This window comes from Typopeltis vanoorti, chromosome 15 (genome assembly GCF_054136105.1).
Source record: "Typopeltis vanoorti isolate ZY-2024b chromosome 15, IOZ_Tvanoo_1.0, whole genome shotgun sequence".
Taxonomy (NCBI): Eukaryota; Metazoa; Arthropoda; class Arachnida; order Uropygi; family Thelyphonidae; genus Typopeltis; species Typopeltis vanoorti.
In genome coordinates this window covers 60,103,578-60,129,601 of record NC_143563.1, presented here as the reverse complement: position 1 = coordinate 60,129,601, position 26,024 = coordinate 60,103,578, and the positions used below count along the sequence as shown (strand labels likewise).

Below are 26,024 nucleotides of genomic sequence, written 5' to 3'. Positions count from 1 at the left end.
TTCCTCTAAATGACACCTTAAAACTATTATCTTCTAAATTTCCAAACATTGTTGGTCCATTTTTCATGAAAAGCTTTACGGACAACTTTAAGGAACTGCTAGGTGCTCCCCAATTCTTACAATCTTTTACTTGGAAAAGAACACCTCGAAGGAAAAAAAATCTGTACTTTTGATCTGAAACCTTCATTCTGGCTTCATTACGTGTATGAAACATTTGCAATCTGGAATAAATCATGTCAGCAATTAGATGTCTTCTTACAAAAAATAAATAGCTTTTATCATTCAATCAAATTTATCATAGAAATAGAATTGAATGAAACTATATTCTTTCTTGATGTTCTTTTAAAAAGAGAAATGGATGGTTCCATAATCAATTCATTCAATTGCAAAAAGTCCTCCTCTGGTTGATATAATAATCATCACACATTGGTGCATCACCTCTCACAGAAATTTAATATGATTAAATTCCTGCTATCATTTTTTATTTATTTATTAAATGCTCATGTTGTCTGTTCTTCATCCATATCATTTCAGAAAGAAATTACAACCAAAAAACCATCTTGTTTTGAATGTCTATAATCCAAAAATTCCTGAGAAAGCCATCACCTGTTTTTCTTCTACTACCACAAGTAGAGATGACTCTCATAGAATCGCCATCTCTTATATCAGAGGCACTTCTGAACGCATTTCTCATATCCTTCAGAAATTGCATTTTTCAACTGTGTTTAAATCTATTAATAAATTTGTATTTTAAATTTATTAATAAATAAATTTATATCAAACATAAATTTGCTGCTAGTCTATTCAATATCACATGAATGCAAGTTAATGGTCAGCCTGGCTGGCCGAGTGGTTAGCGTATCTGCTCTCCAGCCACAAGGCTGTGGGTTCGAATCCCCGCCGTGGTCATGGATGTTTGCGATTGTCTGTGGAAATACTAGTGGTGGTTGGCGGTAGATGGCGCTGGTGTAGTGCGGTCAATTGGTGAATTGTGGTGAAGACAGAGTTGTAGAGTAGGTGCCATCTCTCAACGAGTCTTTGGACTCCCTGGAGGTGTCAAATAATAATAAATAATAATAATAATAATAATAATAATAATAATAATACTTCAATGAAACATGCAGATCTGTCACTAAACATATTTCTGTATCCAAAAAGCTGAGCATGCAATTACTAATATCACAGAATCCTCTAGGATTATGCTAAATTATTGCACAGTTATCCCCTGAAAATTTGAACATCTTTTTAAAGAAAGTGCTGAGGTTCTTTTTCTTCTCCACTACCCAAAACCTCAACCTTAATGATGAATTATCTATAACCAAATTATCATCAAACACATTTCTTAGCTTATAAATATAGTTACATAACTTACACTTATTTCAGATCCCAATAATATTATATTTACCTGGCTCTTTTGTGACTGCATATGAAAAACAGCCACATTTTTGTCATTTGACCTTACCAATGCTATTTTGTTACACTGACATTTTCAGATACTTAAACTGAAATGGTATAATTAATTACAGTGAATTAAGTATCTTTTCACTGTACTCATGTGTATTTTAAGTTTCTTTTACCAGTTATATCAATATGCTATTTGTACAGCATGTTGAATGCCCATTTTTTCTAATGTTGGCTATTTTCAACAGCTGACTCTTCTGATTGGCAGGACTCTTAGGAGAAATCACACATTGGTAATCTATATTACAAATGCACAGTCAGTTCTGTGCATTTGTAATATAGACTCAAAAAGCAATGACTGCCATTAGATAAAAAAGAATATGGAAGGGTCCTCTGGTTGAATGTATAATAGTCCTATTTACATTAAATAAGTACAGAAGAAATAAGCTGTCTCATGCTTATTTAATATAAATATCTTTTTATTATAATTTTTCTTTTACAAAAAAAAGTTTATCTTTTAAAGACACAAATGATAAGAGGTCATTTGAAATATTTAAGACAATCTTCAGTCATTATGTCTTTACTATAAATTCAAAATGGAGGTATATTACATGACATGAAGGGACTATGTGCATTTTCCACAATGACATTTTAAAATACAACAGACATCAGGTACTGTGCAGTTATGGAGAAACAGCAGTTACATGTCTCTGAGCATATGCATTTCCATATTATGCGATTTTTTTTCCTATTGAAAATTCTCATATGAAAAACAAAATCCACTACAAACAAAAATTTGGATTATATTAAGAAATATGATCCAGTTTACACAGAGAAAAAATAAATACAAAATGAGACAATACAGATAAGATAACAAAGATAAGTAATCCAAAATAAATAACATTCAAAAAAATAGTTATAATATTTATATCTTACATTAAGATAATTTAGAAAGAAGTATGTTTAAATTAAAAATCTGCCAAAATGGGAGGAGAAAGAACTAAAATTACTTTGGTTTTTAGTATAGATTACTGCTCAGAAAAGCTGCCTGCATTTCCACAGCAAGTTTGATTATTATTCCATACTTTTTCTATTTACTATGTGTATATGACAATATGTGACTGCTTTAAAAAAAAATCTCTCTCATACAGCAACTACCTGATTACAAAGTAAGCTGGTTATAAGAGTTTCATTAGAGTTTAGTTCAACAGATGAATGTTAGAGATCACAAGTGCTTTTCTCATCTTTGTCTTTTATGTTAACCCCACGTGCAAATGAGGTTGGAAACCTATGGCACACTATTACCACTTTTTTCAAGCTACTTTCAAACAACAAATAAGTAGTAGCCTCATATAAATTAATTAAAATATATCGCATAAAAATATTAATGTGATGTTTCTTGGCTGCCAAAAAAAGTTAACTATTAGTTAACTTTTTTAATAGTTAATTAAAAAAAAATAAGAGTTAATAGCTAATTAACTATTTACCTTTTTTGGTTAATTCAAAACTATATTGCAAGGTTCATCTAGAACGCTTTCCTTAAATCTCCTCCTATTACAAAATATTGACTTCCTCTCTCTCATCTCTGAGCATGAATGCTATTTTGTGACCAATGTAGGCAGAACATCTGAAAATGTAGTGTATCCCACTATTAGGATATTTTGTTGATGTCATTAGGTGACAGATGAATGCAGTGTCCAGTGTGAAACCACTATCCTATCTTAATGAGGCAGCTGGAAAAAGGTCCATGTCTCCAGAGTAGGATGTCTGGATTATCTGTCCAGAGTATTCCTGTATCATAAGCTAACAGCCTTTCAGAGGTGGGATTAACATTAAAAAACGTGAGCTGATGCATTTAATTTGGTAAATAATCAGAGATAGTTAATTTTTAGTTACCCCACTCCCATAATAACCTTTAATTTATGCATTCCTGTCATCATCTCTCCCACTTCCTCAAAAAAAAAACTTCTTTGAAAAATTTTCATTATTAGATGTCAATTCAAACATGCTTCTTTGTGTTAATAAGAATTCAATTTTGATACTTTTGATACTATTACTTTTATTTCAAGACATTTTACCAGTGTTACATTTCTTTAAAGACAACTGAAAATTTATATTGTTTTACAGAGAGCAACTGCAACAGCCTCTTTCATGAAAAACAAAAGCTTATTTTTCCAAGAAATGGAATACATTTTAGACTACAGTAGGACTGCTAATGTAGTTTTGAAGAAAAGCAAACAAAAAATATAGGTTTTTGATCACTGAAACTGGCAAAAGTCACCCCTACTTTTACATACATTTCTTATTTTAATGGCTGTATACAGTTAATAATTACTTTTGCTGTTAGCTGTAATGAGTGTGAAATGTCACTCATCAGGAACCTCTAGAATCTGAAAAAATTGCACTTGAAATATCCAGAACCTAGAATCTGTTTAAAGTCATCACTGTTAGGACACTATAATTAGCTATATAATGAGCAATATAACTAGAAAGTCATCTGAATTCATGAAAAACAAAAGCTTATTTTTCCAAGAAATGGAATACATTTTAGACTACAGTAGGACTGCTAATGTAGTTTTGAAGAAAAGCAAACAAAAAATATAGGTTTTTGATCACTGAAACTGGCAAAAGTCACCCCTACTTTTACATACATTTCTTATTTTAATGGCTGTATACAGTTAATAATTACTTTTGCTGTTAGCTGTAATGAGTGTGAAATGTCACTCATCAGGAACCTCTAGAATCTGAAAAAATTGCACTTGAAATATCCAGAACCTAGAATCTGTTTAAAGTCATCACTGTTAGGACACTATAATTAGCTATATAATGAGCAATATAACTAGAAAGTCATCTGAATTAATTATTTGATAATGTGAATAATTTAAATCCATATCATGTTCATCGAAAATACTGTGTCTACATATGCACATGTTCGCAGCCAGCAATGGCCATATCATGTAGTTTTTTTTCCCATCCTTTTTTCATGTGATTTTTTTTCTAAATAAATAAATTATTAAAGTATTTTATCATGTGAATTATTTTATTTTAGATGATATGCTAAATAAAAAATATTGACATGAAAGTATATTATATTAAACAGCCCTCATTCGTTTCAGACTTTTTACAGTGAACTTTTGTTGACAGACTGATTTTAACTGCTGCTATAAACATAATTAAATGATAATTATTCTAAAAAAATAACTGGATACATAATGCATTTATAGCTGGCAGTGAATGCATTAACATACTTTTACAGATATAAGGAAATGATATCAGTATAAAAATATCACATATATAAGATACATTTTTTAGTAATGATATTCAGGACTCACATCATTAAATAGCATGTACAATGCTTCATAGGGAGGGGACGGTCTGATTTTTCTTAAGCAAAGAGGTGGGTTTAACTTTATACTATTTACCTTATTATTATTATCCACCAACATGTTAACAGTTAGTAACTAAAATTTAATATCATGAAAAAACTGGCAAAAAGACTGGATACATAATGCATCCAGTTAGTGCATTAGTTTATTTTTATAGAAACTAAACTATTATTTTATAGTGTATATTTTTTTATATAATCCTAAAGCAAGGTATAACAATGATGTTTGTGAAATAGGGATCTGGAACGCCTACCCTTAATGATGGCAATAATAAATCAGTATTCTTGCTCTCTTTAACCACCTTATCGGCCATTATGGATCAAATACACATCCTCATACGCTTCGTATCCATCATATATTTCAATGTAATAACAATGGTAGTACAATTTTAATATGCACTTTGCATCCATGATAACTTTGATGTCTATAGACGTCTTGGCCGGTAGCATGGTTAAGGGTAGGGGTTCCAAATCCCTATTTCACAAACATCATTGTTATACCTTGCTTTAAGATAATATAAAAGAAATAACACTACAAAATAATAGTTTCCAGTTTTTATAAATATAAATCAATTTTTTAAAGATTTTGTCTGTATATATGTGTGTATATATGAAACTCTTTTTTGCTTTCAACTAAATATCTGTTGTAAAAATGTCAATTTTATAGAAATAGAAATCTAGTTCTGGCTCAAAAGAGTCAGCCTGAAAGTCAATCCTGATTAGTTTCTGATAATCTTTTCATGATTAAAAAAACCAAAAACAACAACAACAAAAAAAAAAAACATGATTATTTTATGATATTATTGATATTCCTGATTAGGATGAAACCAAGAAAAAGGAACTCAACAATAAGCAAGTGGATAGGCCTAATTAATCATGATAGATTAATTCAGTTAAGTAACCATAGTCAGAATTATTTTAATACAACTAGTTCTTGTTACTAATGTTTATTACCTGTTATGTAGTGTGTGTTAAGTGCATTTGTGTGTGTGTCCACCCTCCTCCTCCTGCAATAAAAATAAAAATAAATTTAAATGTAATTTATATATGGACTGTTGAACAGATGGATTACCATATGAACTGAGTAGAGGAATGATATTAATTTCTATACAACAGCACAAATGCTATCAACTAAAAGTTCTTAATATATTTTTTGATGGTCGGTCTGAATTTCTTTTTCTATATGTCACCTTCTTTACATATGCTGTCACCAACTCCAAAATACGTTTTGGTTCAATTTCTTTTCTTCGATGCTGAGAAACCTAAAATATGTGAATAAAAATGTTATTCACTGGTGAATGCAAAATCGAATTGAAAATATGATCGATTTAGTGTATAATGTTAAGTAAATCTAGAAAAATAAGAAAACAGATTATTGCCATCAGGTATAAATCTTGTGTTTAATTCATGAATTTTTTAAAACAATTTTATATATATGTATGTATGTATGTTCAGCATTTACAACTAAAAGTATTGTAAAAAATTAGTTTTCATGATGAAAAAATCATGCATTCCCAGCATTTTATGTTGTATTCTGTATAAAACAACCACTTGGAATATTGAAATTGAAAGATTTTTTTCATTTGGTTATACTATAAATTAAAGATGCCAAGAAATTATATTCTTGGTTTCATCCTTTATCCAAGTGTAAGCAAACAAAGTTTGCACGTGAAGTGACTTCACGACTCTGCTACTTGTATATAGATTAATGATGTCAAATCAATTGCCTTAGTATCTCATAATGCAAAGCTCATATCCTTATGGACATGTATAATGCTATGCATTATGGGAAGAGCCACTACCCATACCAGTTTCAACCTTTATTGAGGTCTCATCAGTGGGAGCCATTCACTTAAGTATAAATACACTCTTCCAATATGGACTGGGTCACCACGGGAGTAGTAGACCCAAACCTCCTGCAATGGGAGAGGCATTTATCCTGCAGTGGGTAGAAAAGTAGCCTGTTCATCACTATCATCAATGTTCATTTTCAGTCTGCTTTCCCAATTAGACACTTTGACTCCTTTTACCTGAAAGGTCGTATGCTTGTTCTGTTGTACCATATGAGAGGATATAACTGCTAAAAAAGTTGGGCTGAAGAAAACTGACAATTTTTTTTTTCAGTCCAACTTTGCTAACATAAAGTCAATAACAGATAACTGTAATCATTCTCTAAACACATTAGATCTCTTCCTTACTGGGGGAGTCATCACTGATTGCAACAATGTGAAAGTTGTGTGTTCTCTAGGCAATTCACATCACGATGTAGTGCTGATCTCTTCCTACATGGAGCAACATGTATGCAACCACCTCATCCATGCATTGTATAGTATTATAATAATGCCAAGTGCGGTTATCTTCATAACTTCTATGCTTTATTCCTTTGGATTAATTCTTTCTGGACTTCTTTCTTATTCGCTGAAATTTAAAGCAGGAAACTTGTTTTGTAGTTCTGCATGTAATCTTTTTTTGAATGGAATATTCATAAACTTACTACCATCCCAAGTCATTACCATCACTGTCACCAAAAAGAGGCAGAATAGTTATATCTTTAACTGAAATTCCCTCTGACACTATAATCAGATCTAACCATCTTTCACTTCTAGTTTCACTTCTTCTGTCAAACACTGCTTGAGGAAATTTTATTGCAACAGCTCAATAAATTCAGTTTCATTCTTCTCATGAGATTTTGCTGTTACCCAATCAATGTTTGGATAATTAAAGCCCCTATCCCTTGTGATTGCTTGTTTCACACCCATCATCTTTATTTGGTAATGCATTTCTTCATCACTAGCAACTGATCCATTAGGTCTGTAACAACATCTCACTAAGTATTTTATCTCATTAGACTCCATCTCACACCGTATGGCTTCCACCACACTGCCACATGGAAAACTGTTACTAATATTGCAGCCACAGGTCTCAACTCTAACTGGATAAATATCATTAGTAGCACATTATTATGTTTGACATTGATGTTTTGGCAGAATCCATAACAATTCTATTGTAGAAATATTTTAATTATTTTTTTTTTGGTGGTATCATTGGTTTTCCAATTTTGTGAGGTTTTGTTTTCATTAGCCTTGGATTTTTTTTTCCTTTTTAGAGAATTTCAGATGGCCAGTATCCATCATTTCTTCTTCATCAAGAAAATATCCAAGATGTCATCAAACTGGACTGTCTCAAGGACACTTAGAATATTAATTGCTTTATCTTCATGTGAAGGAATAGAGGTATTCACTGCACCTATTACACAGTACTAGAGGCATGCCTTTGATCCACTGTGGCACACATTCCATTTTTTTTATTAGTGGATTCTCATGTAGTGGGATCATTTTTAGCATGTCCTCAGGAGTGAGCCCATATCGATTTTTCTTTTTTATGGACTTTAGAGGGACAGTAAGAAAATCATTCTGTTCAGATATGTTATGAGAATGCAGGATCACCATATTAACATCTCATCTGACACTTTCTTTACAGTTGCTTTCTCAGCATAGTAGGTTTACCTGCAGATGTTATGTAAAATCTCTCGTGATTTGTTAAATTAATTAACTCGAGTTTGATTTTATAGATGTTTCCAAACATATATAAAATAGAATTTATGTGGCAATTAAATAAATTTATGTTTTATACGAAAAAAAAAAAAAGAAGAAGAAAAATGACTGCCTTAGGTAGTCTCAAATGAAATTTTACGCATGGATTTTCTCCCTAAGAACTCAATCAATATACATGTATCATGCCATAACCAGACAAATTATGTGATCAATGGATTTGCCTTTCCATATAGTCATTAATAAGCTAATGATATATACATAGACTATTTAGTATTAGTTGTTATTTGCAGCTAATACAATTTGCAACACATGCATAATTAGAGTTCATAGGATAACATGTAATTTCTTCCCTACCAGAGTAATTTATTGCTCCACCCTATATAATACCATAATTGTAACTTAGTGGATATTTGTTTGAATATAACAAATCTATTCACACCAATGCGTCATTCATTGGAAAGGGTTCACATCTGATTAATGCAGATTGAAATATAATTACCAACATGTTCAGAAATTTAAATATACAAACAATTATAAAATTTCCCTTAATTATTGATGAATTAAATAAGTGGAAAGCAAAATGTTTTTCCCTTCTAAGATAACTTTCATTTCCCAAGAAAGCACAATTTATTTTGCAAATGTAAGGTGATGCACAGTATGCAACTTTTTTTTTCAATGTGAAGTACATAACTTTACATTTTGAATACGTAGTCGGCACATGAAAAAATATGATAACTTGATAAAGAATTCTACTTCCGTACCACAACACGGTAGTCAACCTCTCTTCCATAGTTTTGAAGCCTGAAGCACTCACCGCACTTTCACGTGGCCACTTTTGGCCTAGCTTCTAATAAAAGAATACCTGCCGAGGAAATAATGATCCAAATAGAACGTGGGATTCGCAACCTTCCTAACCATATCGCCAACAACTTCAGACTGGAATGTAGCCGGTGTTCTCACCAAAGCAAGACCTCCAAAAATCAACTAATCCAAAGATGAATATGCAGCTCTACTAGAAATGAAGAAAAACAAAAAAATAGTAATCACCAAAGCAGATAAGGGAAATGCCACGGTGGTTCTCAAGCAAAAGGACTACACAGGTAAGCTACCTGTGTAGTCCTTTATAATACTACCTACCTCCCTATTGAATATAATCCTACCAGCTCCACAGACTCCTTAAGAAGGTCACTTCTTGGCCTGTGGAAGTTACTAACAAACTAAAACCTTTTAACTCTAGATCTCCCCCCCCCCCCCCCCCGGGGTAATATGGACTTCCAAAAATACATAAACAAAATGTGCCATTATGTCCTATAGTGGATGGCATTGATTCCCCCACATATAAATTAGCCAAAGAGCTCACACACTATACTGGCAACACACCATCACACATAAAAAACTCAGCCCCACTTCAAAGCCAGTATAGAAAACCTCTCACTCCAACACACTGACATAATGGTGAGTTTTGACATCTCCTCCCTATTCACAAATGTCCCCACTCAAAAAAACCCTAGAGTTCATCCAAGCCAAATTTCTGCCCGATATCTCAGCCCTATTTCAGTTCACAATGAACTCAGGCTATTTCGTTTGGCAAGGAAAACTCTACAAACAGATAGAGGGGACATCCATGGGTTCACCACTTTTCCCACCCTTGGCCAACTTCTTTATGGAGACCTTTGAAGAGAAAGCCTTAAACTCTGCCCTGCAAAAACCCACTATTTGGCTTCAGTATGTGGATGATGTGTTTGCTATTTGGCCACATGGCTCAGATACACTCCACTCCCTCCTAACACACTTAAACAACAGTAATAATTGGGGGGGGGGGTTTCTTCATTAATATTTTCTCTTTCGTATTTTTGTCTTTTGTTGTTTCTATATATTTATAGTTTATTCCTATATTGTTATCTTTAACTTTATGTCAATTCCTAAATCTTTAACCTTGTCTTGTTCCCTTATACACCTCTATTAACTTTAAATTTATGTCCTTCTGGTCCTTATTTTTACCTCTAATATTCCTAATTTATGCCAAGGATCTCTAGATATTTATTTGAATTAATGACTGCGCCTCAGAAGTTCCTTTTATGGCATTAAATATTACTACTTTTGGTAGATATCCTTCCTTACATTACTTACCTTACCCACGACTGTATATTCCTGACAATATACAGTTGTGGCTACCCCCTTACTTTAATCTTGTATTAATTATCTATCTTCTCCGCTCACAAGCTCGGTTGTTTTTGAGAACAGTGCATCAAAGAATTAGATATCAGGCGACACTCTATTAACATTTAAACAACAAAATTTAATTCACACAAAACAATTTACACTAAGCTTGCAGTAATAGAATAAAGCATCTCGATTCTGATCTATATAAATCAATTAGTTAAATTCCTGCATTTTACTCACACAAATTATATCACATATTTAACTAGTTTTCTTAAAACTAGTTAAATATGTGATATAATTTGTGCTGAGCAATGGTACTTATTACTTAACTGTTAACTCTTAATCATCGAGCACATAGACCATATCTTTTACACACAAATGCTCCTTCCTTTCTATGCTGGGAATATTCTATAGGCAAGAGTGTAACTGTTTGCCAAATCGGCAAACAGTTACACTCTGACTTATTTCACATACAAATTGCTCACAATTAATTACCCTCTAATCTTTAACTGTTAATTGTGCCTATTTAGATCGGCCTCCACTTTACAGTCCACTAATAAAAGTTCTCTTAAAACTCAAGAAAATTGGAAAAACAGATACACTCACTTCAGTGGTGACTACCCTCTATGGATCTGGCTTCACACTGGAGTTCTGTTCCTTTTTCTTCCATGCCAGGTTTTCGCTCCCTGCTTATGCCGACGATAGACTTTTTGACGGCCTACAGAGTCAGTATTTTCCTAGGGCACGGGCAGAGGTACTTCGATTTACGGAGTAGTTGCATGTGCATCAAAGGCAATGGAGCAATTCCCTTACACTTGAAGATTCCTTCTCCTTGGACTATAGCTCCCAGCATAGAGTTGTCATCAGGGGTCTATGCATTGCCTGGCAGATCGGCTCCTCTCATCCTTCCTTTAGGCCTCTGGCATACTTTCTCCAGAAATCGCGTTCCTGATGGCGTGCATCTGACGGATAACTGCCGACGACTTCCTGACGACTGACCAGCGGTCTCTGGATCACCAATGAAAACTTCTGGAACCGATGCCACGATCTTTTTTTCCCAACGCCTTATATTCACTCACTTATGAATCCTTGCACGGAGATATGGGACCCCCAAACATTTCGGTGAAATACCTTGATCCTTTTCTCTGACTGACCCTTCCTTTGTTTTTCTCCAGCACTCCCTAAATCCTATTCGTTCTGGCAGCGGACTTTTGTCGGTCCCATCTAGCACTGACCTTGAGCGTTTCCATGTAGAATACACACAAAATTTGATGTCCTTATGAGGAGCTAAAAATACACTGTTTACTAGTGGCAAGGTATTGCCTTAATCCTACACCTTCTAGAATATTCCCTTATTTGGCAGAGAGCATATACAATTCCCATAGGGATTATTTACATTTAACAAGCATCTATGTGCAGGTTACAATTCTTACTGGGCTTGACCTGGGTAAAATTATATGTAAAAATGCTTGGTCTCTATGGAGCTACATAAATATTTTTACACAACCAACACCCCAGGGTCCAGTTCACCTTGGAAAAAGAGGAAAACAACACCCTCCCCCCCCCCCCTTCCTAGACACTAATCACTCGCCAGCCTGATGGATCTTTGGTTTTCTCTAATAAGTTTAGTTTAATCCTTTATCCAAGTGTGAGCAAACAAAGTTTGCGCTTGAAAGTATCTTTAGGACTAGGGTAAGGTAGTGCAACACCAGGCAACTCATTGCAAAGGTGGAAAAATCTTTGGTTTTCTCTGTTTATAGAAAACCCAACAATATAGGCAGATACATTCACCAACAATTCCCCCCCCCCCACACAACAATATGTGGTTATTAAAACACTATATAACAGGACAAAATTAATCTCTTCAGATGACAATGCCCTAACCACTGAACTAAACCACATCCTTAAGATTTTCTTAGCCAATGGCTACAACCCCCAAAAAATCCAAAATATATTAAAACCAGTAAACCACAACCCCCCCCCCCTTTTTCACAATAAAGATTACACTAAATCTATCACCATCCCCTACATCCGGGACACCTCTGAGAGAATAACCAATATTCTCAAAAAATATGACCTAACTGCTTGTTATAGACCATATAAAAAGTTGGCGTCCCTTATCTGCTCTATCAAAGACCAACCACTTCTCCTAGACCTACTTGGTGTATACCAGGTCCCTCGCAGCTGTAACTGTCCTACTTTGGCCAAACAGGCAGGACAGCGAATATCAGGATTTCTGAGCTTGCAGACCATGCCATAGATACCCACCATAGAATTTGTTGGAAGAAAACTAAAATAATACACCACAGCAAGTTCAAATACAAAAGATTATTCATGGAATCATCAGCAGCTCTAAAAAAAATGTTCCAAATTTCAACAAATTTTGGGTGCATGAGACTATCCCAAATTTGGGAGACTTACATCATGAGAACTTCAGCCCAACAGCCAAGACAACCCAATTAGCCCGCTAGGGGGGGCACCATTAGGACTTTAGGAACAATATTAGTTTCTTGCCTTCTTCCTCATTTGCTTTTGTTAGTGCCTGCGTGCACATACCATATTTCTTTGTCCCAAAGAAACCCAAAGTGAATTCCTGTGGTGACTTCCGACTTATTAGTCTAATGAGCCAAACATTAAAAATATTTTTGAAAGTAATTCAGAATCGTATTTATAGAAAAAGTGAAGAAACTCTAAGTGAAACACAATTCGGCTTTCAGAATGGTTTTGGTACTAGAGAGGCCCTTTTCTGTACCCAAATATTGATACAAAAATGCATAGAAAAACAGAAATCTGTCTTTATGTGTTTCATACATTTTGAAAAAAGCATTTGACAAAGTCAGACACACTAACTTAATAGAAGTCCTTTAACAAATAAGGCTAGACGAACAAGACATAAGACTAATAACAAATGTGTATTGGAATCAGTCAGCTACAGTTCAATTAGACAACATTACCACCAGTGATATTAACATCAAAAGAGGAGTGAGACAAGGATGTGTGCTCTCACCACTCCTGTTCAACATACATGCAGAGGCAATCTTTAAAAAAGCATTGGAAGAATGTTCAGAGGGAATCACAATAAATGGAAATATTGTTAACAACCTTCGATATGCAGATGACACCGTGCTAATTGCAGATAATATCATGGATCTCCAAAAACTCATTGACAGAGTATACATAGAATGCCAAAGAATGGGAATAAATATAAACATCAACAAAACAAAATACATGATCATCAGCAAACATCCAGCCTCATCAATGAAACTGACACTCAATGGGAAAAATATTGATTAAGTGTCAAGATATAAATATCTTGGTTGCTGGCTTAATGAACGGTGGGATCCAGAAATAGATATAAAGACAAGGATTGAAGTTGCACGGCAGTCCTTCATGAAAATGAGAACACTATTCTGCAATAAAGATCTAAACATGGAAGTCAGATGCCGAATGCTGAAATGTTACGTGTGGTCTATTCTGCTCTATGGAGTTGAAACATGGACATTGAAGGCGACAACCATCAAGAAAATCGAAGCCTTTGAGATGCGGCTATACAGAAGAATGCTAAAGATATCATGGACAGAAAAAAATTACCAATGAAGATGTCTTAAAATCCATTGGCAAAGCTAAACATCTTGTACAAAAAATCAAGAAACGAAAAACATCATATCTTGGCCACATCATGAGAAACAGCAAATACCAACCTACAAACTATTTTGATAGGAAGAATTGGTGACAAAGGAACTAGAGGAAGAAAAAGAATATCATGGTTTGACAACATCAAGACGTGGACAGGAAAGAGCAGTGCACAACTGCTCAGATTAGCACAAGAGCGCAGTTTGTTCGCCAAGATGGTCGCTGACCTTCGATAGAAGATAGCACAATAAGTGCCTGCATGCACATACCATATTTGTATGTTCCTGAAGATGGCAACGTGATGTTGTCAAAATATTGAAGGTATTCATTAAAGTTTCCTTTAATTAATATCAGTTTTATGTGTTGTAAATTCCTTAAGTTTTGCCAGTTATGTATGACCAATGTATAAGCCTTGCTGCAAGAATCACTTATGTAATACCTGCAGGAATCATTTTTATTTTTGCATTGTCTCTTGATAATGATACTATAAATTAAAGATACCAAGAAATTATATACTCGGTTTAATCCTTTATTCAAGTGTAAACAAATAAAGTTAGCATGTGAAGTCTCTTCAAGACTTGTCATGCATTGTGGGAAGGATCAAAACTCAGACTGGTTCTGACGTATATGGAGGTCTCATCAGTAGGAGCTAGACCAAAGAAGATACTCAGGTTAAATCAAAACAGAAATCCTATATAAATAGTAAAATTGTGTATCACCATTATAGTACCCATATCGGTACTGAATTAGAAACTTTTGTTTACTTTTGCAGAAATTGGTGGTTTCTGTATAGGCATGCGACTCCCAATATCTATCCTCTTCAATTCCCTGTGCATAGTCTGGTTATATGTGAATCAAGAACAGCTTTATTAAATGCTTCAGTCAATTGCTGCACACAGGAAGTTCTGTTTGACTAGACAAGTCTTCTCAGATGACAGTGATCTCGTTTCTGACAGACTATCTCAGGATCACAGTTACACCTTTTGGACAAGCAATGTGGGTTATTTTTCCACTGATTAAACAATCGGGATATCTCATCTTTTGAGAAATCAGTCAGTTCTGCTGTTTTCAAAATTGTGGCTCCAGCCAGATGGACACCTAAAATAAGCCCATTATCGAACTCCGAAAGATCCTTTGTTTTTCCTGCTGTGATCAACATGGTGACACACACGAGCAAGTATTTTGAATATACGCTGCATTACATTTACACACATCTGCATAAAGGTTTCTAATTTGGTAGCCAGTATGTGTATAACATGGTATAGTATATTATAATAAAATTATATTATACCATACTATTATAAAATATTATAGTATATAATATTTTTCTATATATAATATAGAAAATAGTATATAATATATACCAGGCCTGCACAACATATGGCCCGCAGGCAGCCTGCAATGCTATTTATTTTGGCCTGTCTGCCTGATTGAATTATTTAATCATACGGGGGAATATGAAATTAGACGATTTTTTCCTAGCGTTGAATTAAATTTTTACTAAGACTCTGCATGTTTACGTTCATGCGATTAATGTCATAATCATGTTTCTTTCAACTCGACAATAAATTGCATTTAAAGTTATTCCCACTGTAGTATTTAATAACAAATTATCACAATCGCTTCGAGGTTATGTTAGCACTAGTGTCGCTGTGGGGAAATTCAAAGTTACATCTCTGTGATAACGACTTGATGTCTACGAACGAAAAAGAATTGTATTATACAAAGTTGGCCGTGCCTTGACTGGCTTTGGCAGTGTAGTGGTTGGTTGTAGCTGGAGCAATATATTACATAACTGTTATCATAACCTGCATTACTGTGAGTTTTTCATCATTAGTTTTTTGTAATTATATTGTTCACCTTGACACAATGAGCTTAAGTAAAGAGAGTAAAATAGATTCGGAACATCGAGCATTTAACCCTGAGTGGACAAACAAATCTTTTTTTATGTTGTTTAAGGACAAAATAGTGTGCATTGTTTGCCAAGAAAATCTATTGCTGTGCTGAAAGAGTACAATCTGAGATGTCATTTTGAATCGAAACATCCTAATCTTGGCAAGTTGGATGCAAGTGAAAAGCAAATAAAAGCAGCAAAGTTATTGAAAGTCCTTAGCAACAAACTTTTAAAAAAGTGACATCTGCAAATGAAGTTGCCACAAAGGTAAGCTTAAAAAATATCACAAGAAATAGTTTGTGCTGGCAAATCATTTACTGAGGGAGAGTTGATAAAAAAGTGTCTGATGATTGCCATTTCCGAATTGTGTCCTGATAAGAAAAATAATTTTGAAAATATTAGTTTGTTCCATATGACTGTTCAAACACAGGGTGGCTGATATTGCCAAGGATCTTAAAAATAACCTGCAAAAATCGGCTAGTTGATTTGTCTATTATTTGCTTGCTATAGATGAAAGTACTGACGTGAAAGATACTGCACAGCTTTTAATATATGTAGGATGCGTTAATAAGAATTTTGAGGTGACAGAGGAGTTTGCCAGTTTGTGTTCAATGAAAGGAAGAACAGGAAAGAAGATCGCAGAAAATGTAAAGATGTGTGTAACCGAAAAACTATCTTTAAATTTCAAGAATTTAGTAGCAGTATGAAGTTGGTGCTGTAACATTTATTGAACAGTATGAAGGTAAACCATTGACAAAATTTCACTGCCTAATTCATCAGCGGGTGTTATGTTCAAAGGTTTTGCAGTTTGATTATGTGATTAAAGTAGTATTTGTTCTGGTCAACTATATTCGAGCTCGGGGTTTGAAACACAGAATGTTTCAGGCGTTTCTAAAAGAAAATGATGCTGAGTATGGGGATCTACCGTGTTGAGCCGCAGTAAAGTTTTGTCACTCTAAAAAATGAACTAGTTGAATTTTTGGAATCTCAAGAAGATATGGAAAAATTCCCAGAAATAATGGATGAAGAATGGAATCAAGATTTATTTTTCTTGTGTGACATTTTGGATCACTTGAATGACCTTAACTTACAGCTGCAAGGAAAAAATAAGTTTGTTTTTCAGTTAATGTCTCTTATAAAGGAATTCAATATGAAATCAAGTTTGTTTGAAAATCAACTTGCTAAGGTGGATATGTCACATTTCTTAACATGACGACAGAATATTCAATCAGAATATCATTCAATGGTGGGTGAAAAATATAAGAAACACATATCACTTCTAAGTGAGAAGTTTCAGAAAAGAATGCCACTGAGTAATGAAGATGAAGTCCGCATAAAAATGTTTGAGGATCCATTTTCTGTCGAAGTAGGAAATCTACATGTCGAACTCCAGATGGAAGTTATTGATCTCCAGTGTTCTGAAAACTATCGGGCCAAGCATAGGCAGAGTACTTTACAAGAGTTTTATTCTATTCTGGATCAGGATAAATTTAAAAGTTTGTTGGATACTGCCTACCAGGTATTTTGTATGTTTGGGAGCACATATACTTGTGAACAAACATTTTCGGTCATGAACTTAAACAAAACCAAACAGCGTTCATCTTTAAGTGATATCAATTTAGAGGCCATATTAAGAACGGCCACTTCAAACATGACACCAAACTTTGATAAAATAGTGGCAACAAAGAAATGCAATGTGTCACATCGTGACATTCTGTCACTGATATTTCACTGAGAATAAGCGTGATATTCTCAGTGAATTCATTAGTAAACTTTGTGTTTATGTTTAAGTGGTTTTTATTGAGAAATTTTGCAGCTATACCTATGTAAATAATTTTGATTATAATTTTAACTGTAACTCTCTAAAAAATGTAAATATACATATTAATTAGTATTTACTGTAGACCTACTAACAAATTTACTTAAGTTTAGCTGCAGTGAACTAGACAAGATTCTAGATCCAAAGTGATCTGGCCCTTGGTCAGGTGGTCCAAGTTGGGTTTGGCCCTCAAAAGACAATCAAGTTGTGTAGGCCTGTTATATACTATGTAATATATAGTATAGTATAATAAAATAGTGTATCACCATATTATACTGATATACAGCATTATACTATAATATGGTGATACTTTTACTACTTGTATATGGAAAATACGTGATGCATGCATTTTAACCTGAGTATCTTTCTGGATCTAGCACCCACAGATGAGATCACAATAAAGGTAAAAACCAATGTTGGTAGTGACCATCCCTATAATGCATAGTAGTATAAAGTAAGAAGGAAGTACACTCTGCATCACAGGATACCAAGACAATTGCTGTGAAGTCAACAGCCTCTATTCAATTGTTGTGTAGGGAATGTTTTCAGTTGTACTATCTTTCTGCTGTACTTGCAAATGCACTTTAATACCGATTGAAAAGTGATAATCTATTCATGAAGACACTTCACACAAACTTTGCATGCTTAAGCTAGAATATAAAACAAGTATATAATTTCTTGTCAAGTATAATATACTTCTTTCTCAACTTTCCAAGTTTTCATATCCACTATTAAAGGTTCTAATTATGCATATTCCATCAGCAGGTACAAAATAATGCTGCATACTCTTTTGGGGGAGTTAAATTGGAGGAAGTGGGGGAGACAAGAGATCTGGGGTTGATGATTGATAGAAACCTGAAATTCAGGGGACATATTACAAAGGTAGTGAAGGTAACACAGAGGACTGCTGCAATAATGAGAAGGACACTGACCTGCAGAGATAAAATGGTTATCATTCCATTGTATAAGACTCTGATCAGACCACACTTAGACTATTGTTCCCAGATCTGGTCCCCAGGATTTGAAGGGGATAAATTAACTGTGGAAAGGGTAAAAAGGTGGATAACAAAGATGGTGTTGGGACTGTACAATGTTAGTTATGAGGATCGGCTGAGAGAGTGTGGACTGCAGAGTTTGGTGGATAGAAGGAGAGGTGATATGATTGAGACTTTTAAACTGTTGAGAGTTAGAGGGTTGACACTGGGGAGTTCTTTCCCTTGGTTGAACAGCGGGATGACAAGGGGGCTATCCCTGGAAGTTACGAAAGGAAACTGTGAGAAAGAGGGTGAGGAGTGGTTTCTTTCCATGGAGGATGGTTGAACCATGGAATGCATTGCCTGATAGAGTGGTGAGAGCGAGAACGGTCAATGCGTTTAAGGAGTGGTATGATAGACTTTGTGTTTCCTAGGAGGGATCTCCCTCAATGAGTCTTGCTAGACTTGTGTTTCTTAGAAAGGACCTCACATGATGAGTCTTTTGACTCCGTGGAGGCCTCAATAATAATAAGCTAATTACTACTGCTGTGGTGCATATATTTTAGATTATTGTCATGATTGGATGGCTACTTTATATTATGCCTGAACATGTTTTTGAGATAAAACGATGTGCAAATATTCTATTCTCTCTCTGCATTCCATTGTAACATCAATAATAATTTTTTTTCCCTAAAAAAAAAGGATTTATAATGATTGGCATACTTCAACAGTCATAATAAAGTAAAAATTAGAAAGCAAAACATGCAATAAAAACAGTATTATGTGAATAAAACTAAAACCTCTCTTCTACGAGGGGGGGGGTCTGAAAAGTTCTTGGCCTTGACCACAGATGGCAACACTATCAGCAACATGTTTTTTTTTTCTGCATTGGTACACCTGTCATAAGTATCCATGTGAAATTGCAAGTCATTCTATCAAGTAGTTTGTTTTATACAGCTGTCTGAAGCAAGTGTTGTCCTGTATCATAAAATTGAGTATCGTGCAGTTATAAAATTCTTTGTAAAAGAAGGTTTAACACCAAAAGAAATTCATTCGAAATTCATAAGAGTTTATGGGCACTCATCTCCTTCATTTTTGACAATTAAGAATGGGCTGCCGAGTTTAAACATGGCTGTACTAGCCTTGAAGATGATCTACGTGAAGGACGTCCAAAAAGTATAACACCACCAGAAATCATTGATCAAGTGCACGATATGGTAATGGATGACCGGCGAGACAAAGTGCATGAAATTGCTGAGATCATAAGCATTTCAAAAGAACATGTAGGATATATTTTGCATGAAGAATTGCATATGTAAAAGCTTTGTACAACATTGCCACGCTTGCTAACAGCAGATCAAAAACGCACTCGCATGAAAATCTCTGAACAGTGATTGGAGTATTTTAATAAGAATAAAACTGATTTTGTGCGTCGATTTATTACTATGGATGAGACTTGGATTCACCATTACACACCAGAAAAACAGTGGACAGAAGCCAGTTGTTCAGCGCCAAAGAAGAAGAGATCATGGCATCGGTGTTTTGGGATGCTAAAGGTATTTTGTTTATTAATTATCTATCTTGAAAAGGGTAAACAATAACCTGGGAACATTATTCCAATCTTTTAACCAGACAAGACAAAAAACTTTGTGAGAAAAGACCCGGTTTGCAGAAGAACAAAATCATCTTTCATCAGGACAAGGAACTTGCCCACAATGGTGTTTTGGCAGTGGGAAAATTAAGTGATCTCACTATGAATTACTAGAACATCCACTCTATTCCCCAGATTTGGCTCCCTCTAACTTCTATCTTTTCCTAAAACTTTTCCTCATTTTTCAGGATTTCTCTTTGAAGCAAGAGGTGATTGAAGCTGTAGAGGGGGTGATTGGCTTATCTTATTGAGAACCACTAAAGGGATGGGATAATGGTGCTGGAGAATTGCTGGAATAAATGTATTAGTCTTAAGAGAGATTATGCTGAAAAATAAACCTGCCCACAAAGGTGTTTTGGCAATGGGAATAAGAGATCTGCACTATGAATTGTTGGAACATCCACCCTATTCCCCAGATTTGGCTCCCTCTGACTTCTATCTCTCCCCTAAACTAAAACACTTCCTTGCTGGTAAGCGTTTTTCTTCGAAACAACAGGTGATTGAAGCTGTAGAGGGATATTTTGCGTATCTTATTGAGAACCACTACATGGATGGGATAATGGTGCTGGAGCATCAATGAAATAAATGTATTAGTTTTAAGGGAGATTATGCTGAAAAATAAAAATAATTTTGAAATTATAAATTTGTTTATTCATTGTTAGGCTGATAATTTTTCAGACCACCCTCGTAATTTCTTTATTTGCCAACTAAATATTCTCACTCGGGGAGCTTAAGGGTCAAAGTTGTATAACTGAGAGGAGACCTCCACATAGCCTTTAAAGGAATGCGGAGAACCGACCAGGGCTTCTGACCTAATGTCCAATCCTCACCTTCTCATGGTGCACTGTGTTGGATATCTACCTGGATACTGAACGATCGAAGATGGGCTGGCAATTTGGGATTTAGCCAACCAAATTGTATTCTTATTGGTTAAGCCAAAATAAAAAATGATGGTACGATATGACAAAATTTCATGCCAGATGGGGCATCGCCTGGTTAAACAAGGCCCCCGTTGTTTTCGACAGGGAACTAGGGAGAACAGCAAAAAAGTCAGCTACTGGAACAAATCTGAAAGCACACCCCAACACAACATCACCAGAGTTAAAGATCGGTACTATCAACATAAGAAGCCTGAATGGCAAAGAAATGGAGCTAGCTGAGGAATTAGATAAGTACCAGATCGACATAATAGGGGTGACTGAACCAAAAAAGACAAAAACTGGTGAGATCTTTCTGCGCAATGAATACAAAATGTTATATTCAGGAAATGACAATTAAGGAAAAGAAGGAGTAGCCGTAGCATTCAACACAAAATACGAGGCTAATCGTCTTGAATGGCAGGCAATCTCAAGTAGAGTGATGTGGGCAAATATCAGAATGGGGAATTGGACAATGAGACTTAAGCGTCAAAGCTGTATAACTGAGAGGACACCTCCACATAGCCTTTAAAGGAATGCGGAGAACCGAGCAGGGCTTCTGACCTAATGTCCAATCCTCACCTTCTCGTGGTGCACAGTGTTGGGTATCTACTAGGATACTCAACGAACGAGGATGGGCTGGGAATTTGGGATTTAGCCGACCAAATTGTATTCTTATTGGTTAAACCAAAATAAAAAATGATGGTACGACATGACAAAATTTCATGCCAGATGGGGCATCGCCTGGTTAAACAAGGCCCCCGTTGTTTTCGACAGGGAACTAGGGCGAACAGCGAAAAGTCAGATACTGGAACAAATCTGAAAACAAACCCCAACTCAACATCACCAGAATCAAAGATCGGTACTATCAACATAAGAAGTCTGAATGGCAAAGAAATGGAGCTAGCTGAGGAATTAGATAAGTACCAGATCGACATAATAGGGATGACTGAAACAAAAAAGACAAAAACTGGTGAGATCTTTCTGAGCAATAAATACAAAATGTTATATTCAGGCAATGACAATCAAGGAAAAGAAGGAGTAGCCATAGTATTCAACACAAAATATGAGGCTAATTTTCTTGAATGGCAGTCAGTCTCAAGTAGAGTAATATTGACAAATATGAGAATGGGGAACTGGACAATGAAACTTATTTGTGCCTATGGTCCCACAGAAGTTCTATTAAGGTAGAAGTGGAGGAATTTTTTTGAGGCTTTAGAAAAAGCAACTGACACAATGAAAAAGGAAAAGTTGGTCCTTGTTGGGGATCTAAATAGCAGAGTAGGAAATTATTGTCAGACATAAAAATATTTTTGGAAAATTTGTAGAAAAGAGCAAAGTTAATAATAATGGCAAATACCTGTTGGATTTCTGCTCAGGACATGGACTGGTTATTACTAACACCATGTTCCAACATAAAAATGTGCAGAAATTCACGTGGAGAGAATAGGCAAGGAATAAGAAACGTCTCATTGACTATGTTATTATTGATAGCGAATGTTTTCTCCCTGGTGCAGGACACCAGAGTGTACAGAGGATTTGAAATTGGAAGCGATCACTTTAGTCTTGAGCAGGATAAAATTGAATTTCATATTGAAAAGAATAACATGTAAGAAAGTTTTAAAGCGAATAAAAGTTGAGCAGCTCTTAGATGTGAACTGTAGACTAAAATACACAAAGATTATTGTAGAAAAAATTAAAGAGTTTGAGAACAGGAACCAAACCTTGGAGATTCAGTGGCAAGCCTTAAAGAAAACAAAGTCAACTTTTGCTCTTAGAGAATACAGAGACAAATGTAAGAAAGCAAAACACTGTGTAAAACTAGCTAAACAAAAGTCATGGGAGGACTTTGGCAAGAACATAGAAAATAAATATCAAGAAGGTGGTAAGATATTCTAGAGATTATTTAAGAAGCTTAGAAATTTAGGAAAGAGTGCTGTAAAAGGAGTTAGAAATGATAAAGATAACATGAAAACAAGAGAAAAAGATATCCTTGAAGTATGGACTAATTACTTCGAAAAATTGTTAAATGAAACGAGCAGTGATAGCACAGTGGTAAAAAACACTCAACTGGCATACAGTCAGGAATAAATATCCACATTTGAAGTAGAAAAAGCCATCAAAGGCTTGAAATGTGGAAAGGCAGCAGGAGTAGATGATATTCGACCAGAAATGCTGAAATATGGTGGTATAAAAGTCTTACAGTGGCTGCACTGCATAGTTCAGAAGGCTTGGACAGAGGGACGAATTCCTGATGATTGGAGTAGAGCTCTCTTAGTACCCATATATAAAAAGGGAAAGTGAATGTGAAATTACAGAAGTATTTCCCTACTGAGTTTTCCTGGCAAGATCTATGCAAGTATACTCGAAAAGAATTGTGGAAGAAAAGCTTGGTGAAGAACAAGCTGGATTCAGGCCAAATAGAGGCTGTCAGGATCAGATCTTCACTTTACGACAAATAGTAGAGAAAGCATGGGAATATAACAAAGATCTGTATTTAAGATTTTTAGAGCTGGAAAAGGCATATGACAAGACGCAAAGAGAGAAGCTATTCAATATGCTACAGTTATATGGTGTCAATTGGGCATTATATCAAGCAATACCTAGTCTTTATTTGAATTGTAAGTCAGCAGTTAAAATTGAAGGAAGTACAGGAAGATGGTTTAATGTTAAATCTGGTGTGAGACAAGGATGTACATTATCCCCTCTGTTATTCATTATCTATATGGATCACATTATGAAGGAAAGTGGTATTAAACATGATATCAAAATTGGAGATGTTAATGTCAGCTCTTTGCTTTATGCAGATGATGTTACTGCTAAATAAATCTGCATCACGTCTGCAAGATTCACTGACTAAATTGAATAGCTGTTGTAATAGATATGGTATGAAGGTCAGCAATAAAAAGACAATGAAAATAGGTAGAATTGTTGAAAATGTCAACTGCTTTGTGAACGGGGAACCTGTGGAACAATTAAAACGTTTCAGCTATTTAGGCACCATTTTTAGTGAAGATGGTAAATTAAATATGGAAATAGACAACAGAATCAACAAAGCTGGTATGGTAGGCAGTCATATGAATAAATTCATATGGAATAAGAGAGAAATTAGTCGGAACACTAAATTAGCTGTATACAAGACAGTGTTCAAACCAGTTTTAACTTATGGATCTGAGAGCTGGGTCAGAAGTAAAACACTTGACCAAAGACTAGAGACCGCAGATATGAGAGTCCTGAGAAAGATTAGAGGCATGAACAGATGCCATCAATGGCAATATCATATTAAAAGTGAGGATATTAGGAAAGAACTTGACACTGTCAGCATCCAGGAATGCATTAGCAGAGCTAATCTCAGGTGGTATGGTCACTTAAACAGAATGGGCGAGGAAAGATTAGCAAAACAAGTGTTCTTGCCAGGTTGGCAGGAAAACGACCCAGAGGAAGACCAAGATATAGGTGGATTGATACGGTACAAAGTGCCTTAGACGATAGAAATATAAGATCTGATAATGTTGAAGTCTTGACAAGTAACAGACTGATTTGGAGGAAAATTGTAGATAGGAAGTTATTAATGATGTAAATTTTTCATGTAGTACTATCATATCCTGTACACCCCTTGAGAGTACATGTCAGGAATTTGATGATGATGATATTCTCACTCATCATGGCTTGACATATTGATGATAATTGGGAATGGTACTTTTTATATTTTAAAGGAGGATATAAACACATCTACTAATCTGTCCGAAAAGTAGGTTAAGATGCATGCACTTGAAACTTTATACACTTCACAATGTGTAAGTGGATGAAGATGTCCTTTGGAGAACAGTGAACATTGCTAGTTGGGTGTCTAGTTTGAAAGTGGCATGGAGATATTTATGGAGAACTTATGCTATATTTTCAGCAATACCAAAAATATAAAGGGTGGGAAAAGTTTTGTTGTGATTATGTATAAACCGTCATACCATATCTATTACAACATGTAAAGATAGGGGATTTGGAGTTGTAAAAGCAACCAAAATGTTAGTTTGTTAGTTTATTTTAATGGTATTGATTCACAACACAGAATGATAAGAAAATAATTAATATTTATTAGCTTATTAGCTGATATTTTTCTGGTATTATATGCAGCATATTCAGAGAAGAAGAACAGTTTGTCACAGTACATGAAACAAGACAAATTATAAGAGTGGAACTAGTTTAAAAAATTGTAGCAGACAACGAAAAGAACTAAACTAAACAATTGTTGGTTAAATAGAGAGAAAAAAACAGGTATTAATGAGATCTTAAAATGACTGTCTCCCAGTCTGATACAATATTCTAATATTGTATCAGATTTCTGGTAAATTGATACAACCATACTTGTTGAGGTTTGGAGTATGTTTTAAAGCTACAGCACACAAATCACTTTAGTGTGCCCCAGTAATAGTTATTTATTTTTCTCTGCTGGAAAGAAAAAAGGGCTATACAAATACACTGCTTTCCTAGAAATCCATGCTTTCTCCACTTCTGCATGGTTAATATATGTACTACTAACTTATTCATGTCAAATGTTCAAACTCCTGAAAATAAACTTTGACCCTTACCAAAACCAGAATTTTGGTAAGGACCAAGAATCAGTTCAAAAATTTTC

At 34.8% G+C, this 26,024-nt stretch overlaps 1 protein-coding gene across 4 annotated transcripts in view; it reads right to left on the bottom strand.

The window, feature by feature from the left end:
• LOC150098793 (uncharacterized) overlaps positions 1 to 26,024 on the bottom strand; it is a 327,468-nt gene that overhangs the window by 69,864 nt on the left and 231,580 nt on the right. For 2 of the 4 annotated variants that reach the window (XM_090405504.1, XM_090405505.1), the window contains exon 13: positions 1,866 to 6,048. The exons of the other annotated variants lie outside the window; for them this stretch is intronic. In XM_090405504.1, the coding sequence (XP_090261630.1) occupies positions 5,914 to 6,048 (135 nt within the window). In that variant the 3' untranslated portion in view covers positions 1,866 to 5,913. Of the gene's footprint in view, positions 1 to 1,865; positions 6,049 to 26,024 lie in introns of those variants that run through there. 4 annotated transcript variants of the gene reach the window in all.